Source organism: Atheta coriaria, unplaced genomic scaffold, assembly GCF_025399875.1.
Source record: "Atheta coriaria isolate IRGN ID8LTWV9N9 unplaced genomic scaffold, Caltech_Dcor_3.1 hic_scaffold_8_pilon, whole genome shotgun sequence".
Lineage (NCBI taxonomy): Eukaryota > Metazoa > Arthropoda > Insecta > Coleoptera > Staphylinidae > Dalotia > Dalotia coriaria.
This window is the reverse complement of record NW_027045450.1, coordinates 5,402,875-5,422,517: the sequence shown is the minus strand read 5'-3', so window position 1 is coordinate 5,422,517 and position 19,643 is coordinate 5,402,875. Positions and strand designations below refer to the sequence as shown.

The 19,643-nt window shown below is 34.9% G+C and overlaps 4 protein-coding genes across 7 annotated transcripts in view; 2 read left to right on the top strand and 2 right to left on the bottom strand.

The window, feature by feature from the left end:
- The window catches only part of LOC135797500 (xaa-Pro dipeptidase-like), a 225,977-nt gene that overhangs the window by 43,001 nt on the left and 163,333 nt on the right, over positions 1-19,643 (bottom strand). The gene's annotated exons all lie outside the window — the stretch shown is intronic.
- On the top strand, positions 91-2,567 carry LOC135796871 (U3 small nucleolar RNA-interacting protein 2-like). The gene is made up of 4 exons (XM_065308963.1): positions 91-466; positions 903-1,656; positions 2,112-2,251; positions 2,317-2,567. Exons 1-4 carry the CDS (start codon positions 196-198, stop codon positions 2,538-2,540), a joined length of 1,389 nt encoding a protein of 462 aa, XP_065165035.1. The 5' UTR covers positions 91-195; the 3' UTR covers positions 2,541-2,567.
- On the bottom strand, positions 2,599-6,746 carry LOC135796869 (fibulin-1-like). Its single transcript, XM_065308961.1, has 7 exons — positions 6,424-6,746; positions 6,114-6,352; positions 5,725-6,044; positions 3,516-5,654; positions 3,313-3,452; positions 3,127-3,256; positions 2,599-3,062 (listed from the first exon to the last, which is right to left on the bottom strand). The coding sequence occupies exons 1-7, from the start codon at positions 6,491-6,493 to the stop codon at positions 2,663-2,665; spliced, it is 3,438 nt and encodes a 1,145-aa protein (XP_065165033.1). The 5' UTR covers positions 6,494-6,746; the 3' UTR covers positions 2,599-2,662.
- The window catches only part of LOC135797562 (uncharacterized), a 28,716-nt gene continuing 16,731 nt past the window's right edge, over positions 7,659-19,643 (top strand). Inside the window, exon 1 of the mRNA XM_065309984.1 lies at positions 7,659-7,802. Coding sequence (XP_065166056.1) covers positions 7,710-7,802 — 93 coding nt within the window. The 5' untranslated portion in view covers positions 7,659-7,709. The remainder of the gene's footprint in view (positions 7,803-19,643) is intronic.

The following is a 19,643-nucleotide window of genomic DNA, read 5'->3' as shown; positions in this document are numbered from 1 at the left end:
CAACTAAATAAATACATTTTATTTATATTACTTAATTAAAACAGTACATATCTACCATAATTTCCTTTATATTTTTATTTTTTTACCCTGTACATGTCAGCATGGTAAACATAACCGCGAAATCTTCATGTGCTCAATGTTGATATCGTTTTCTTAAGTTTTTCTTAAATAAAAACTAAACTAAACTAGATAACTATGTCCTTCTTTATAAAAAACAAGGGTAAACAACCCAAAACTAATAAAAACCAGAAAAATCCCAGTAGGAAGCGGAAACTTCCGAATAATAACGAAAAAACTAAAAGTTACAATGTGCCAGCAAGTAAAGACGACGATATCACAAGTAGTGAAGATGAAGACTTTAATAACAAAGAACAAGAGCACTATGAGTCTGAAGATGATAACGAAACCGCACAGGAGAAGAAACTACGTTTGGCAAAGGTTTATTTGAAAGAAATTGAAGCACAAGGTAATTTTTAACCTGTAAATGTGGTAGTTATTGTGTAGGTCATTGTTTTTACTTAGTTTTTCATGAATAACTTTTGAACGAAAAGAGTTAGGGTTGTGAATCTTGCAGAAGTTGATTCTATATTAAATTCTGTTTTATGTTCCGTTTAAACCTTGTAAATTATTGCCCTGGATAAAAAGTTACAAGGTATTAAAGTAATCTTTGTTGAAAGTATGGAAAAACACGTTTTTTTGTTAATAATTGGTGAATTAAAACTATTGCAAATATTTTCTTGGGTCAAATTTGTGAAGAATTAAGTACAGAATCATTTTTTAATATAATTGTGTTGATATTCCATTGTTTACTTAAGTAATTAACTAGAAAAGTCAAATTTTCGCTACAAAACCACATTTTTAAAAATTTTTATTGTTTAGAACGCAAAAACGTGAACGTGAAGACGAAGAACAAGACGAGCAGGACGACCACGATCGTAAAATCCAACAACGCCTCTTCTACGACCACCTGAAACAAACCGGCCGATTCCGTTCGTCAGTCGCAGACCAGTACAAATCCCACAGCAAAATCTCTTTCCTCAAAGCAAAAGAACACAAAAGCACCATAACTTGTGTCTGCGTAAGCTCCGACGATAAGTACTTATACTCCGGCAGTAAAGATGGCGGAATAGTCAAATGGTCACTGGAAACACACCAAAAACTATCCTCCTTGCCATTCATCAAGAAAAGCGTTGAGAAAGCCTACACAAAAGGACACAGTTCATCCATACTATCACTAGCATTATCCCACGATAGCCTATTCCTTGCTGTTGGTGACACCTCGTCGAATATCCAGATTTGGAACCCGGAGACATTCAAACACATCAAGACACTGAGCGGACATAAGAATTCAATATACGCGTTGGTGTTTCGTAGAGGTACGCACACGTTGTATTCGGCTAGTGCGGATAGATCGGTGAAGGTGTGGTCGCTGGATGAGATGTCCTATGTGGAGACACTATATGGCCACTTGGATGCGGTGACTGCGATTGATGCGTTGGCCAGGGAGAGGGCGGTTACAGCAGGTGGGCGGGATACGTCGCTGAGGATGTGGAAGATTCCGGAGGAGTCGCAGTTGATTTATAATGGCGATACGGGGAGTATTGATGTGGTCAAGTTGGTTAATGAGGAGACATTTGTTTCCGGCGGTGATAATGGGTAAGTTTAATAATTTAGAATATGTAATTTTATTGATTTAAGTTAATTTTATGTTATTTTGTTGAGAAATTTCAAAATGGCCGGAGGTTGAAGTAAAAAATTTGATTTTTTGGTGTTTAAATTGCAAATAACGCTTTATTAGCTTATCAAATTTTAAAACTTTAAACATAATATTAAAATATAACTAATTGGGTTCCGTTTGCACAAAATTTTATGAAAATATCTAATATAACAACAAAATGGCGACGGTTTGTACTAAAAATTGCATTTTCCATGCTTTTAATTTTTAACCTTTAATTCCTTGTAAAATCTAGATTTATTTATATTTTCGACAAATTTTAGTATATAACAATACTTATATTAGTAAATTAGTTCTGTACAAAATTTAGTTCATATTAAACCAATAGATTTTAAGATATTTATGATCAAAATCAAAATTTACTTTTTTTCCATAGAACTTTATCACTTTGGGGCGTCAATAAGAAGAAACCAACAGCATCTATAAAATCCGCACATGGCATTGATGAAACAAATGATCAACCTCTATGGATTACTGCGCTTGCAGCTTTAGTAAACACTGATTTAGTAGCGTCAGGTAACATAACCTATTCCAACACAACTAAAATTAGTCATTTATTGAAAACATTTTAATTCATACAGGATCCTATGATGGCAACATAAAACTATGGAAAGTAGGAGACCATTCAAAGACCCTCACTCATCTAATGACAATTCCAGTCCTTGGTTATGTTAATTCTTTAGCTTTCAGCAATGATGGAAGCAAATTAATCGCTGCGGTGGGCAGTGAACACCGACTGGGACGGTGGAATGTTGTAAAATCAGCGAAAAACAGTCTAGTTGTTATTGAACTAGTTAAAAGTTAATAAAATTAATAAAATCATTACATTAAACTATGTATAGGTTAAAATAATCATAAGTAAATTGTTTCTTTAAGTTTTATTCAAAAATTATGTCACCATCACCTCTAAACTTAAATTTATAACGCTTAAAACTTATATTGTGATACATAAAGTATGATTTTCGAGATGACCGTGTTGGTGAGCACGTTATGGTTGAAAATCTGCATCTGTAGGGTCAACTCGACCTGCTGCGGGCCTTCAATCGATGTTTTTATTGATATAGTCACACTATTATGCTGTCTATCCAACAGAAAGTCATTTTCATTCGCAGGTCTCACAAAGAGAGGAAAACGTGCTGTTTGTACATCCAATTTAAACGCCACACGAGAATGTGGACTCTGTGGACCTCGCATCTTGAACAACTTCACAGGTTCATCCAAAATTGTATAATTCGAAACAATATTGAAGAAATGATAACTGATTTGATCTGGTAAGTGCTGCGAGCATTCATTGTATCGACACAAGTCTGTATCTATCTTACAACGACTAAAAAGTAAATATAAACAAATTAGTTTTAGGTTATGTTGTATACAGTTAAGTATACTAAAACCTCTTTTGGTGTTGGTCACGTTTGTAATACTTCGGACAAGCAATCGAAGCACACTCATAACCACCTCTGGTGTTGAAGCAGTACTCATCTGGACCTTTACAAGGATCATCCAGTTTACATTCATCATTATCTAGAAAGAATCATAAAGTAAGTAAATACTAATTAATATTTAGAGGTTATGATAACCTTGGCATGTGTGCCCATCTGTACCAAGTCTATACCCAGTTGGACAACCACAATGATAACTTCCTGGTGAGTTTATACAAGTTCCCACGCAATGAACTTGATTGGAGAAGAGTGAGCATTCATCCACATCAGAACAGGTCCTGTAAAAGTATAAATTTACATTTTTAACAGTTTTAGATGATTTTTTAAGGTTATGTACTTACCTGTTGTCTGAATTCAAAGTATACCCTTTCTCACAGTAACATTTATAGCTCCCCAGAGTATTGTAACACTTTGATCCACATCTTCCAACTTCTTTACATTCATCAACATCAACGCATGTGTTATTAACCTTCTGGAATCCTTCTTTGCATTGACACTGAAAAGACCCAATGGTGTTGACGCAATCAGCACCATATGAGCATATCCTCCCTTTGTAGTATTTACACTCGTCAATATCCACACATCTCTTGCCTTCTTTGCTGTGTCCAACTGGGCATTCACAGCGGTAGTACCCATTGTAATTCTTACAAATCTCCGAAGGTGAACAAGTGTGATTACCACGTATACACTCATTGACATCAATACACTCTTCACCAGATGAATTCAATTCAAATCCTGGTGTGCATACTAATTTGGGTTTACATTCATAACGCCCATTGTAATTGTAACAGTAGTGGGACCTTGGACATGGGTTGCTTTGACATTCGTCTACATCCTGACAGGCACCTGCTGCATCCATGTAGTACCCAGGAAGACATTTTTTACTCTGGGAGCTGATTATGGTATAATTAGGGTATGAGGGATAAGCAGGTATGTAAGGGTATGCAGGTATCTGAGGGTACTTCTGAGGAGGTTTTATTGTTGCATAGGAGTAAGGTTTAGTAGGTTGGGTCACAGGTATATTATAAACAGAAGGATACTGTGGTCTTGTTGGATACCTCAATGGAGGTTGTGTAGGTGGAGCTGGTGTAGTCGGAGGTGGAGGTCTATCACATCTAAAAGACCCATGTGTGTTCCTACATATTAAATTCCTCCCTCCAAGGTCACAGTTATGTGTCCCCAGAGCACATTCATCATTATCCTCACAAACACCTGTTTCGTAGTTGAGTGTATAACCTGTACCACAATTAGCCATTCGGGAGCAGAGGTAAGACCCAACTGTGTTGTCACAACGTTGACCCTCTGAGCAATCATTCCGGTTTGTTTGGCATTCGTTGATATCCTGACAAGCTCCTGTGATAGAATCTCTTTTGAAACCAATTTTACAGTTACATATGTATCCACCTAGAGTGTTATGACAGACTTGATAATGGTCACAGTGGTTGTTCCCTGTTGCGCATTCATCTATATCCTCACATTGTTCTGTGACATCCGAGTAGGAATATCCTCGGTTGCAGGTGATAGGTGGGGGGAATCTATTTGGACCATGGGGGAGGTTCAAAGGAGGTTGTCTGGTGGTAGGTTTTGTTCTGGAGATGAACACAGGGGATGTTCTTATTGTTGTGGGTTTAGTGGGTTTAGGAGTTGTGGTGGTAGTAGTAGTAGTAGTAGTAGTAGTGGTGGGGGTAGTCATTTTAGGAGTAGTCTTAACTGTGGTCCTCACAGTAGTAACTTTAGTAGTAGGTTTAGTTTTAGGTGTGGTAGAAGTAGTGGTACTAGGAGTAGTCCCAATGGTACTCCCTGGAACCCCTTTCCCACTCCCCATAGGCACGCAATTATGCCCACCTTCCTCATTGACACACAACTCATTCTCCGCGCACAGAGGAATATCCTGTGCGCATTCATCAATATCCATGCAGATCTGCATCATGGTATTCATCATGAACCCAGGTGGGCATGTCTTCTTCGATGCTTTATCCACACAAGTATAACCTCCCTTGTTATTCAAACAAACCTGTGATTCTCTATTACATTCATTTTCACCTGTGACACATTCATCCACATCTGCACAATCCTGGGTACTGGCTTTGAAGAAGTACCCTTTTGGGCATACCAGCTCCCCACCTGTACAATTATAAGACCCTTCTGTATTAATACACTTTTGTGTGGATAGACATATCAAAGGAAGTAGACATTCATTGATATCTTCACAGGCTTTGTTTTCCCAGTTGTAGCGAAACCCTGGTTTACATTCAACAGCTTCATAGTCTTCATCATCACCTCCTTCTTCAACACACTCGTAGTATCCGTCTTGGTTTACGCAGGTTTCATTACCGTGACAGTCGTGTTCCAATTCACATTCGTTGATGTCTTTGCAGCTTCTTTTGTCTGGTTGGAGTTCATAACCATCGTAACAGGTACAATAGATGGCGATACCGGAGTCTACACAGTTATGGGCACAAGGGTTGTTGGTATCACACCTAAATAACCAAAAACAAAATTTGGAAAATCATTTTCTTAAAATTTAGTTTAAAATTTTAAAAAAATTACTTTGATTTCTTTTTGGGAGATGTTTTTGGTCCTGTGATCTCCTTGCAACTATTACCATCCGCCATTAGGGTATACCCAGGGTTACAATCACATTTGTAAGACTCTCCTGTAGGAATACAAATCTGGGCACATAGGTCTTCAATCTCGCAGAGGTTACCCAAAGACTGTTCATTATTCGGGGTGTTATCCGTGGTGGTCTTTGGTAACATTTTTTGACAGCAAGCCTTGAAGTGCTTATCATAGGAACCCAGATTGAAGGAACTCTCGCATGTATTTGATACTGCGGATATCTTACCAATATTACAGGCATCACAACAACTCTAAAATTAAAAAATTTTAAAAAAATTTAAAAATTTAAAAATGTTTTTTTTTTAATGAAAAAACATTACTTTTCGTTCACTTCCGGTTTGGGCATTACACGTGCCAGTCTCTGCGTCGTTTATACCCAGCCTACACTCATTTTCTTTCTCCTGGGTTTTACAACAGATGACCAAAGTATTCAAACAGCTAGATTCGTCTTTTTCTGGGATACCATCAAATGGTGGTTGGATACTCGAACAGGAAACGTCATTATTCGCGTAGTTTTTACCCATATCGCAACATTGTGTTAACGTTTGATGGATGGCACCTTAAAAACCGCCATTTTTTAAATATTTTTTAAGATATTTGATGTTTAAATTAATATTTTAAAAGTTTTACCTTGGATTAAATTGATACTACTGCAACACATCAAACATATCACCAAACACTTGACATAACCAACTTCCATGATTCATTTAGCACACGTGGCACATTCCTAACACATTAACACTGCGAGTGTTGGCCAACTAGTGACAATTTGATTACGCTTAGCCTAGTTCCAAGCGTATATTTAGTGTCTTATCGCCGGCGTTTGTTGAGTTTAAATGTTTGCCCACTAACGTCTTATCTCAGCAAACAGAAGGGCGATGAATCGATCCGAAGATTGAGCACGACGTTCGGGAATATGGAGAATATTGTAAAGCGTTTTGCTCGTACTATGTCGCAGTTGTCGGCGCATTGTTGTGAAATCACTGCTTGATTATTATGAAAATCGCCATTGTTTTTATGCGCACATCCGGTGGCCATATTTAAACTTGACCTTTGACATCACCTAGGTGTACAGTACACATACACGTGAATTGTCCAATCAATCAATTTGCGTTCGACAATCGTCACAATTGAATTATCATACAAACTAGAATAGAATAGAAAGTAAATTGCGTAAAGTATGTGTATACTTGGTTGCCTATATATGAATTGAGGTTAATCATGGACTCGCCTGTGTGATATAAATCACACATTAATCTATTTGTCACAGATTATCGCTCGCATAAAATATTTATGAAGTGAGTTTAGTGATGTGAGGCACAACGCGTTTAACCCTTTTATACAGTGGCGTGAATTGAGCGATAAAATCGCGCTTTGCGCAGTTCTTTTGAGGTGGTTTGATTGATCCGTCGTAAAAAATTCTCATCTCCTTTGATTCGCGTCAAGGGGTGAGTTTTAATTAATTTCCTCCGGGGGAAGTTTTAGACTTTTAAATTAAAACACGCCCATGCCACATTAATTCCTTACTAAATAGTCAAAAAAAAAAACAAAAAAAAAAATAATAAAAAAAAAAATTTATTTATTTACGTGAGTATTTAAATTATTTACCTCCAACATGCAAAATCATGATAGATGAGTATAATATGATGGATGACGATTGATCACTATGTTTGTTTTCTTTACAGATTTCTACATTTTATGCATTTTGAGGTTAAATATTTGTGGTTATGTAATTTTTGATTTTTTAGACTTTGAGTTTGAGTTGGCAGAAGAGCACGTGCTGAATGAAGCAGAAATTTTCGCGGGGTGGGAATCGATGGCGCAGCGTTGGTGTCCGCCGCGCGGGCGGCAGTGCGTCGAGGGCGGCGGCCGTGGGCGCAGTGCATGGCGCGTGCAGCGCGGCAGCATTGGTGAGGATGGCGGGCCGCCGAAGTAGCTCGATCGGCTGCCGGTCGCTGATCGGGCGTCGCGCGTCCGTCTACGTTCACACCACCTACGATCCCGTCAAGGTAACACTTACATAACCTCTCTAACATAACATAACCTCAATTATAAACGTAAACATAAACAAGAATCACGTGCGTATTAATTTTAACCGCACATGCGTTAATTTATGGTATTTATGATTATTTTGTGTAATACGTAGTAAAAGTTTGATGGTTTTGATGGTCGTTCAGTGTGATATTGCGCGTTTGCGCGCGTTTATGAATAATTTAGCACGCGCGCTACCCGCTTAGCGGGTAACAGGTAACGAGTGTATTAAAGTTGTATTCATCTCCCGTGGGATGCAACGATGGCGGCGGGTGTTTGCCCAGTGACATACATAAAGATGAATGCTCTATTGTTTTGTAAATTGCTACTCTACTAGCGCCATCTATTTTATAGTAGCTTTAAAATTTAACTAAAAATATTTAAAAAATTTTAAAATTAATTTCTTTTACTTTTCATGTCTAAAAATTAATTTTTTATGGTTTTGTTATCATAGTAGTGAATATTTTTGTATTGTTTTTATTATTTGTCACTTGTCATTGAAAAAAACTAACAAGTACGCATAAAAAACACCACAATGGGTTTTTGTGTGCGGCGCATGGTTTAATGATGCGATGATATGCGGGTGGGCGCACGTTATCCGACACCAGGAACGAGGAGGCACTCGTCCTGCTCGTCGACCGGATGGATGCTGACTGGATGAGGCGCGCGGGTTGGATTTCGTGTTTGAGAACACGCGGATCGATACGCTGAAAGTTAATGCCGCGCAGCTGGGGGTAGGTCCTGTTTTTATGTTTGACTATCTTTGTATATATATGTGTGGATGTGTTCGTGTATGGGTGTGCAATTGCGAAATTGCGAAAATGCGAAAAACATCACCTAATTTCCTAACTCGCGCGCACCGTGGGGGACACTAATCGAATTACGTGGGGGTATAAATATCGTCTCGTTTGCTCGAACACGAACCGAATCAACTTTTATACAAGTTTTACGTCGCTCACGTTTCAATTAGCTGCTGGATCAAATTTTAGCAGTTAAAGTTTTGAGTTTATTTGATGTGCATGATTATTGTGTTGGAAAAACTGTGGAATTATCAAAATTATCAATGGAAATGCTTTTATGACTAAAATTTAAAAATTTTAGGTTATGGAAATGAATGATACAGTTTTGCGCCATTTAGGGTTGAATTATATGATTATTTGCATGAGAGAAACACTATATCAAGTTTCAACCCTTATTTTACACCCTTGAGGATAAATTATTACAATAGAAACTATTCTATAGCTTTTTCTATGATATAATCTCTTTGTATACCTAATTTTATGAAAATTGATAAAGTGGTTTAAGCGTGAAACAGTAACAAACATACATTTTCACAAAATATTGCGTTTTTTGATACTAATACACTACAAAAAATAATGTTACAGCATTTCTAGACAAAATTTGTTCTTTTTCAATTTACAACCCTTATTTCCCACCCTTCCAATTAAATTTCCCCAACAAAAACTAACCTATTTTATTCTCCATACTCAAAACTACCTCCACACAAAATTTTATCAAAATTGCTTGAGTGGTTTACGCGTGAAAGCTTTACAAACATACAAATTCCACTCTCACATACGCGTACACCCACCCGAAATAGATTTTAAACATTTGCTTTGTATCGAAATTCATCCCGATAGCTTCCTACCTGCGGTTTTACGACTATTGTATAGGATGTATGCAAATAGCAAATAGCAATCATGTTGGGTGCCGGATGTGGCTTCCCGCCGTGGATGTATCAATTATGACACGCCACTACGTCAACAGTACCAATTGATAGCAACCACGTGGAACGTGGATACTCATTGTTTGCGTGCGCCTAGTGCGCAGCCAAGTGGCAGAAAACCTTCAAGGTACCGTAGAAGCCGGAGGAGAAAAGAGAAGAGAACTCATTCGTACAGGAGAAGAGAAGATAATGATGTGTAGCGATGTATAACAAAGCGGTGAATGTTGAGCATGTTAACAACGCGTTCATTTAACTTTGATAATTCGGTATATCAAGCTGGCCAATTATGTAACATCAGCAGGAATTGGCAAAAATTTATATTTAGGGTGGTAAGAAGTGCCAGGTTTTAAAAAAAATGAGAATTTATTAAAATTTTGAATATTTTTTTTCATAAAATTTGTAAAATTTGATTTTTCAGTATAAGAATTGTTGAATTATTATTTTTCAAAATTTTTTTCATTTTTTTATCAAATATTCAAAATTTTACAAAAAAATTAAATTTTTTATTTTTTTAATTAAAATTTTTTTTGTTTAAAATTTATGGTTTTTCAATGTTTTGCGGCTTCAAATTTAGTTTTTCTTCATTTTTTATATAAATTTTGCAAAAATTAAAGCTTTTTCAATGTTTTTCATCATTAAAAACTCATAATTTGATGAAAAAACTTCAATTTTTTTTATTTAAATTTTTCTAACAAAAAAAATGATTTTTTTTATTTAAAAAAATTAAATTTTTCTAAAATTTTTTGCAAATTTTTCAATTTTTATTTTATTTTCTTTATTTTTTATGCTCCTGATGATTCTGATGATATTGAAAGTTATTAATATTTCACTCATACAAAAAGAAAAACTGTCAATCCGCTTTCCCTTTAGTAATTTGGGATCTCGATCCATTTTCCAAAAAAAAACTAAAGAAAACTCCGGCAACTGAATGTGCTATTGATTTGTGAGCATTACAATGACACACTTCGACAATGTTTTGCTCTTTTTATCTCTTCACTAAGTTGCCGGGACGTCGTGGGAGTCACGGAGGCCTCCGAATAGAAGGCATTAGGGATAGAAATCCACAGATGCTATTGATGTCTGCGTCTGTCGGCCCTCGGCAAATACTGAAAAATAAAAAAAAAAGAAGGAAGAAGAAAAGCGTCTTATCTGCTTTGTAACTTATATCTTTTTTATACGAGTACCATCTCTAAACATCCACGAAACATAAAAAAGTTACAACATTTAATACATCTATAAATTCATAAACATACATTGATTTTATACCAATGACTTTGTAATTTGCATAAGTCCTAAAGTTCCTCAAACTTTACTCGTACTCTGAATCTATCAATATCGTGATGATGATACGCTTGATTCGCATTCAATTCAATCCGATTGAGGAGTCCTTTGTACGGCATACGCCGTAGTTTTCGATTAGGTCCTCGGTTGGCAAAGCCCGTATCGAAAAGCTTTTCTTCTGGATGGAATCCCCCCGACCGGGTGTAATGTACTGACCGTGTTTCGGCGAAATAGGTCAATATCAGGAGAGCAGGAAGCAACGCGCAACGCCGGCGCTGGCTAACGCAATAAACTTTCGCGTCGTTCTCGCATTTCTCGTTCGCGTTCGTGTTCGGGCTCGTTTGTTCCCTTGACTTGGCGTACGCTTTGTTTGCTGGTTGTGTGTTTGTGTGTGGGTGTGTGACGGTTTTTCTATTATTTTTGTTTGCTGTGCAGTTTCAATCAGTTGTTCTTTGCTCGATTGCGAAATCGCGAACATTTCCACTTCATGTGGATATGGATGTAGTTATAGTTATGTTTTGGAGGTTGGATTATTAAGGAAATGTAAAGAAAATTGCATTTTTTTAGTATTAGATTTTTTAATCGTTGTTTTAGAGGTTTATAAATTATTTTTTGCGATAAAAAGTGGTTTATGTTGTTTTCTATAGTTTAAACTTCCTGTATATTAAATTTTATCAAATTTGATAAAGTGGTTTAGGCGTGAAAGAGTAACAAACATACATTTTACAAAATATTGCGTTTATTGATACTAATATCGCTCAAAAAGAAGAAATTTTTAGTTTTTTGAGAAAATTTGTGAAACCCTCATTTGCAACACTTATTTAACCCATTTAACGTTATATTTTTACAATAAAAACTATCCTATATTATTCTATAGGATCCAATCACCTTTGCATATAAAATTTGATCAAAATTGATCAAGTAGTTTAGGTGTTAAAGAATAAAAAACATAAAATCCTCAAAACCCGAAGCATTATAAGTGAATAGAATTTTTTTGTCAAAAATAAATTTTATCGATATTAAAAAAAACTGTAAAAATCCGAGAATAAAATAACGTCGAGTGATAAATAATGACCACAAATAAATTACACTTTAATGCCGATTGAGTACGACTGTGAGTTATTAATGCCGCCATTCATTACGTTTCACATTTCACGTCCTCCGAAAATAGAAAGCAACGAGAAAAGCTCATAAATATAAAATTGAGCAGAATAAGCCGGATGTAATAATCCGAAAATTAAATAAAAAATCTCAACTGCTTGCTGCTTGCCGGGCACGTACGCGGAGTGATTCGGCGGATGCGAATTGATGTGTTGCAATATCGAGTTCGAGTCCGAAATTCGAAACTGAATTTCCGACTCGAATGCTCAAAGCGCTGCAGCGGTTCCGAACGAGCTGATTGCCCGCATTTTCTGGCTAATCACCCACGCTGATATTACGTACGTATCATGTTATCTCACTGGTTAGAAATTTCTATTTAGTTCGTAGAAAACTGAAAATTGAAAATGCCAATGGCAGAATTTGAAGGAGTAACTTCAGGAAGTTATTGAAGTTGATTAAATTGCAGTAGAAATAAACTAAATATTTTGAGACATTCTACAGTTAATTATCTATCAAATAGCATTAATTTTGTTTAAATATTTAAATTTTTGGAAAAGTTATAATGATTTAAAAAAATATGTTTTTAAATTATTTAAATATGCTTTTTTTACTTCCGGCCACTATTATGTGAAAACTAAAAGACGTACATAGTTCAAAAAAAGTTAATACTATACTCTGGAAAATTATCTATTTAATGATATAAAAAACAAGTAAAAATTATTAATTATTAAATAAAATATTAAGCAACAAAGTTGAAACAATAATTTTGTTTAAAAAAGTGATTTCCATATTTATGTCTTCATTTTGAGAGGTTCCTGACAAAAGTTTAATATTATTATTAACAAAACAAAACCTCAAAATTATTCCTTAATTAATAATCTATATGATAAAATTAAATTCATGGTCATATGATTATTATTTATTGAGTTATCCTGTTTTTAACAAAAAAATAATTTTTGAGTCAAAATTTGACTTTTTTTACTTTTGTTTAAATAAAGTCTAAACAATAATTTTTACCTAATTGCAAATAATCAATAATTATTCTCCTTTAAATTACCTTTCAAATGATACCTCATTCAATATATAATTTATGATTTTCCTCCATAATATCAAGCAATAAAGATTGCCCATTCTAAAAACTTCGATTCACTACCCTGCAACTTGTTCCACAATCAATTCCCTCGCTACAAAATACAATATTCCCGACCTAGGATATAATAACTACACTCGCGTGGTCCGATGCAATCATTCGACCTACCCCCGACTTGCATATCATACCCCAACCCACCCCGCGACCCCACATGGGCACATTGTACGTCTCGCGAGGTAATTTCGAGAATTGATGAGTCTTTTCATCCGCCATTGCAATTCCACATACATATTTGCAATTTCAAGCAGTTGTGCGGCACCGAAATATGATTACACAATGCAATTGAATTCTATTCTGGTCGCGTATGACTTGTATAGCATTGTATCGTATTGTGATAATGTTTCTTTCGCATCAGTGACTTGTATTGCACATGTCGCGTGCAGAGACATTAATTCTAACGACCGAAGATGATGGTAAATCGATGTGTCGATAAGTACCGGCTGGGCGTGTGGATTATAAATCCATTAATGCATAATTCAAATATTAGTCACCCTTGGAGGCTGCTAAAGAGCTGGTTAGTTAAAACTGTAGGTATAACTTGTGCTAGTTTGGTAACAAGAGTTGAGCGAGTTGCCAACTTGTTTCAAGGTGTCTTCAATGGGTAACTTTTAAATTAGTTGGCAGGAGTATCACGGGAAACTTGAAATGATAATGTTGGAACATTATAACACATATCAGAACTGTCATAGGCTGATATGAAGTCGAAATATTCATTTTCAACAAAACTATGGACAAGTATATTTTCAATTTTCATCCCTTATTTAACACCCTTTAAATAACAATATTTAATGTTTTAATAGTTATTCTGCTATTCAGGAAGAAGACAAATCCAAAAAATCATTGATCATCAAAATCTGTCCAGCCGTTCTTGAGTTATACTTGTTGTAACTAACACAACTTTGATTTATATATTAGATATATACTAGCTTTAACCCTTGGCTTCGCTCGCGAATATCTAAAATAATGAAGTTGCTTCCGTACGCGTCTGTAGTCACAGAAGAAGTAACAATGATGTAGAATGGCGGGAAGTTTAAAATGGCTGAAAGTATAGTCTATGGAAGTATAGTGTACAGTCTCCATAGTGTAGTCAATTGGATTTGATGTTGACGTAGCTGTCGGTAATACAGTGTGATAATACAGTGTGATGGTACTATAGTACTTAGGTTTGAGCTTCATTGCTGGAATGCTAGATGGCGTTAAAATAGTCAAATAGGCAGATGCAGAGGTATTATTGGCTAAACAATTTCTTTATTTTATTTAAAAATAATTTTTTTATTAAATAAAAAGTAGCCTATAACCATTCGGGGACCACTAAGAATATGTGTACAAATTTTCATGATGATCGGTTAAGTAGTTTTTGCGTGAAAGTGTAACAAACATCAGGACTTTCGCATTTATAATATTAGTAAGGATATATGCAATAGTTTATGAACATTTATGTTTGTTACTCTTTCACGCCTAAAGTAATTAATCAATTTTGATAAAAATTGATATAAAGAGAGATTATGTTATAGAGAATAATATAAGGTAGTTTTTGTAGTAAAAATAGAACTTTTTAAGGGTTAAATAAGGGATGAAAATAAGAGATGCGCGAATTTTAGGTTTTTATTATTTCTTGTCTACAAACATAAAATTTAAATAAAATAAAATTTATTTTACGTTATTTTAACAAAAAACGCAAAAAATTCTCTGTACGAATATTGTTCACTGATAACGCTGTGTGCTTTTTTTTATTATCGAACTATTTCGTAGAAAAGTCCTACTGGTCCAGTTTTGTTCTGCCAGCAGCAGTGCTGGTCTAGTTATCACCTTTCCTCGGGTGATAAATCAAGCCATCGCGTTTTATGACCGACATTGCCCATCCCACCATCATATGTTATCCGGAACCTAACCTCACTTCCAACCCCCTCGTCTTCTTCAACTATTTTTTTTCTCCTTGCACTAGAAAATAGTCTGTGGGGAAGAAAATGAGGAAAATGAGGAAAGTGCGAAATGCACAAGATTTCACTTTGATTTTACGATCAGTGCGCTGTAAACGTAAAACGTAAAGCTTATCAACGTCACGGAGTCGAGGCAAATTGGAAAACGGCGTCATGTAAAATACGGCGCATATAAAACTACTGCATATGTGACAGCAGGGCGTTGGGAAAATTGCCGTTAAATTACATTGTATATATTTATAGTTATAGTTATATTTATATTTATTAATATTGTGAGTTTAAATTTAGATATGTGCATGTGACGTTATTGTTTATATTTCGGTGAAGTACTTTTAATTAGTCGCGCGGATTGAATGTTGCTTTTAAATTAATTAACGGCGATTGAAAATGTGAGGGCAAAAAGTGATTTGGTTCACATTGAATGCAATTAGAAATTGTAAACAACGCCGACGCTGTCGATTACGCAATTAATTGCATACTAACAAATCACGTCATTTGTTAACATTTAATGTTCGGGGAATAATTAAATCGGGTCATTAAATCTTTTTACTAGAATTTAATTATTTTTAGATATATATTCAACTTTGACTTTTTATATTTATTTTTACATTACTTCACATTTTTAAAACATAACCTAATTTATTTTAACCTAACTTAACGGATGTTAGCATAACCAAACTTTTTCGCTTCTTCCAAGTATTTTTAGTTCATATTTCAAACATTTTAAAAGAAAAATAGCGGAAGTTGCTACTAATGACATGATTTCCCAAATAAACATAACCTGTTTAAATCTAACCTCACTTAACCTCACTTATCATGTCTTTTGTTAACATAACCAAACTTTTTTGCTTCTTCCAAGTATTTTTTTAGTTTAAATTGGCGGAAATTGCTATTAATATCATTATTACACAAATACACGTAATCTCTTTAAGTCTAACCTCACCTAACCTCACTTATAATGACTTATGTAAACATAACCAAACATTTTCGCTATTTTTAACCTTTTTCAATGAACATTTCTAAAATTACTGAAACAAAATATCAAAAAACTAATTCTAATCAAATTCTCTTATCAAATAAACATTTAACCTTTTGATTATTTAAATAAATAACAAATTATATTATATTTACTGCTAGCAACAGCATAACATATATTTTTGATGCTTGTTGGGTGACATAATATAAAATATGACAAATTAGCTGGTCAAATCCTGTGCGCGATATTGAACATGAAGGACCACCCACAGCTTGCGCAACTACCGCCCCGTGCGCTGGCGGCCGTCTACCGGCCACCGGGCAGGTAATACGAGCGCGATATTGCAAATAGGGGTAAGCCTGTTATATGTCTGACCTAATTAATTTCTCCCGAGTGCAGAGTCGAGAAGCCAAGCGGCAGCATCAAGCATAAACACCCTCTGAAACATATTAAGTGTTTTCTGAGGTTATGACAGCTTTATAGAAAACAGCCCATTTAAGCTTACATGAGTTAAGTACTCGTAGGAAGAGAAAAGAGGGAAATGGAAAGAAAAGTTATTTATATTGGGGATTAAGGATTTTATTTGAATTACGTGGGTAAATCAATTTATTTATAAAAAGATGTTGATGGTATTACAATGTTTATAACTGGAGAATGTTTTGATGGATTTTGTCGGATGCTATTTGAAAAAGAAAGTAAAAAACTGTTTTTTCACGGTTTTGAGATACAAAAAGTGTAATTTTAAACACGGAAAGCCAAAGTTGTGACAAAAGTACTTTAGTCACAGGTTTTAGTCACGGGGTGGAGCTTGCGTCTGCGCATTTGCCTGCGGTGCAGCTGTACAGAAGTAAAATAACCTGCATATTATAAAAAGTCTTCTGAACTACAATTTAACGACAAAAAACGCTAAATATGTGAATTACTTCTCGATATACCGAGTGTTTTGCTCGATGTATTTTAAAAAAATTAGAAATATAACGATTATTAGTCTGTATTCTTATTCTGTATTTAGTAGTTACGCCTCTGCTATAAAATAACAAATGATGCATACTCGTATATAAGTTTACACTTATTGCACTTTTTGTTCCTACTCGTAACATCAACACTAAATCAGAGTTAAAACATTATATCCACTCATATAGTCATAAAGCAGTGTGGTAGTTTTCTACGCTTAATGATGACAATCACAATCAGCAACAAAAACGGATAAATTATCGCTCGTATAATTCATCCCTTCGGCCAGACAGTGTCTTAACTACTTGTTAGGGAGAATTCAAGATGGCGACGACCTCTGCACCAATATAATATGAGTATGTGTCTAGTGTTTTTGCTCAGACTAAATCAAATCAAATTAATGATAATCCCAATAAAGTATCAAAATATATACAGGGTGTTATATAATATTTATAAAAAAATAAATTACGTATTTTTTTTATTTAAACATTTTTCTTGTTTTAAAATAATAATACAAAAAAAACTATCAGTCTTTCCCTGAGCTTTAATCGACGCCCCAGGCGCTCCAGGCTGAAATTACACGTCCTTTAAATAATTAAGCAGCGCGTCCTCCCTCTGCGCGCCTAGGTTTTAATATCGTTTTTGTTTGTTTGGGACCGTCAAAGGGTTTCCGGTTTGTGTGCTGAGAGCAACAGACACTCACCCTTGGCATTAAAAGAAAAAACGTTTCTTGGATGATATTTTATCATCGCTTAACCTACTCGTACTCGCGAACTCAAATGTGGAAATAATTCGAGCGGTTGTATAAATCACAATTTATATCTTGCGTCGGTTTGTGGAGAGTAAAGGGGTGGTAATGTTATTAAATAAGTTTGCGTTTCCACTTTGGGATTTACCACGATTTCGAGATGTTGAGATCTCGAGATGAAGCTGGCAGAATATACACTACTTAGCGGCTTGATGGTGTAGTGGGTTTATGAAAAGTGGAAGGGGAAGAGGAAAGAGTTAAACCGCTGAGTAAACGAAAACTTAGAGGGAATATTACATTTGAGGTTAGGAAATGACAGATATTATATCGTGTTTTTAAATTTAAGCTTGGAGTTGTGAAAAGTTGTTTTTTATTGTTTTTTTTTTAATAACTCGGAAACTAGATAAGTTACAACAATTTTCTTTGCATTAATAAATTGTGCAATAAATTACATCTATAAATATTACAAAAGTAACAGGAAATGTGATTATTTTTGGTTTATTACTTAAATAATTTTTTATTACTGAAAATTTTACATTTTATATTTGTGATTTTTTATATATTTTTTTAAATAACTCCGAAATTAAATAAGGTATAGCAACAATTCTTTCAGCAAATTATTTACAATAAAATTTTGCATTAAAATGACCTAATATTTTATTTTCTAATAATGTTAAACATTGTTTAAACAAAGAAAAACAAAAAAAAATTATGAAATTCACACTTTAACATTCAATAACTTTTGTTATAACCATAAATAAACCAAAATTTTTACTACATTAGACGCAGAATTTAATATACAATAAATAACAACAAAAATAATATCATTATCTTTATAACTTTTTAAATTATTAATAAAAAACTAACCCAAAACATTGTCCGAATCCACAAAATCAAGTTCCGCATCACATGAAGTAATAAATTTCAATTCATACGCGAATATTAAACCCAAATACTTAAAATTTGATCAAATGCTCTGCGAGGATTTACCGCCTAGGTCCCATAAAGCAATTCGCAATGCAGAATCGAAAAGGCTTATGCAGCGTATTATATGCTGGAGTGAAGGTAATTACTTTCGAGTGCTACTATACCCAGCACATACAGTGTGTCCCCGCCATCTCAATACTAAATTAGTTCACTAAATTAACGCATTCACATACGGATTACGCTGTCAGAACTACTCGCCTCGGGGACAATAAAGGACTAGTCATGCAACCATATAGACTATACAAGTGATAGTGTGATGTGGATTGCATAGTGTAAGGTGTAAGGTTGGTTGCAGTAGTAGTAGTAGTAGTAGTGGTAGTTTCAAGTGTGGCTGAAGGGTATGCAACCAGTGCAACCACTGTGCACGTCGCGCAACTGGTAAATCCGACTGGCGACGTGCCAATTCCCAAGTTACCAGTAGGTTAACAGGTTAACAGCGCGATATTAAGTTAAAGTTTGAGGTTACGTCACAATAATTATACGGGTTTTAATTTTGTTTGAATGAATGCAACAAATTGGATTTTTTGGTTGGGGATACAACGCAAAGGTTTTGGTCTCCCAAAGGAGGAAAATGAAATTGTGCGGATTTAATTAAATCATGCAAATTTCGGGAATTTATGAAATTTTACGAATATTACGAATATTATTCGATTAAAAATGGCGTACATGTCACAATAACCTCACTTTTTTTATTTTTTTGTTTTATGTTAAAGGAAAAATGATGGTAGTAATATCATATTTATAGATTTATGTATTTTTGAATGGTTACATATTTAATGAACGCATGAATTATTTTTCATTCATGCGGGTCCCTCCAGGGGTGACTTTTGTCAATATTTTTTCGTTTTTTGTACTTTTCGCTGCTTTTCGGCGCTGGCTGTTTGTTCGTGCGTCGTAAAAAACTCTATCTCGCACACGGCGATGTGAATAATTCATTCGCGAGGACGACATTAAAA

Coding starts and splice junctions, on each gene's coding strand:
- LOC135796869 (XM_065308961.1), bottom strand. CDS start 6,493: ATGGAAGTTGGTTATGTCAAGTGTTTGGTGATATGTTTGATGTGTTGC. Junction 6,353..6,423: donor TAGTATCAATTTAATCCAAG/GTAAAACTTTTA, acceptor GCGGTTTTTAAG/GTGCCATCCATCAAACGTTA. Junction 3,453..3,515: donor ACTTTGAATTCAGACAACAG/GTAAGTACATAA, acceptor ATACTTTTACAG/GACCTGTTCTGATGTGGATG.
- LOC135796871 (XM_065308963.1), top strand. CDS start 196: ATGTCCTTCTTTATAAAAAACAAGGGTAAACAACCCAAAACTAATAAA. Junction 1,657..2,111: donor GTTTCCGGCGGTGATAATGG/GTAAGTTTAATA, acceptor TTTTTTCCATAG/AACTTTATCACTTTGGGGCG. Junction 2,252..2,316: donor CACTGATTTAGTAGCGTCAG/GTAACATAACCT, acceptor TAATTCATACAG/GATCCTATGATGGCAACATA.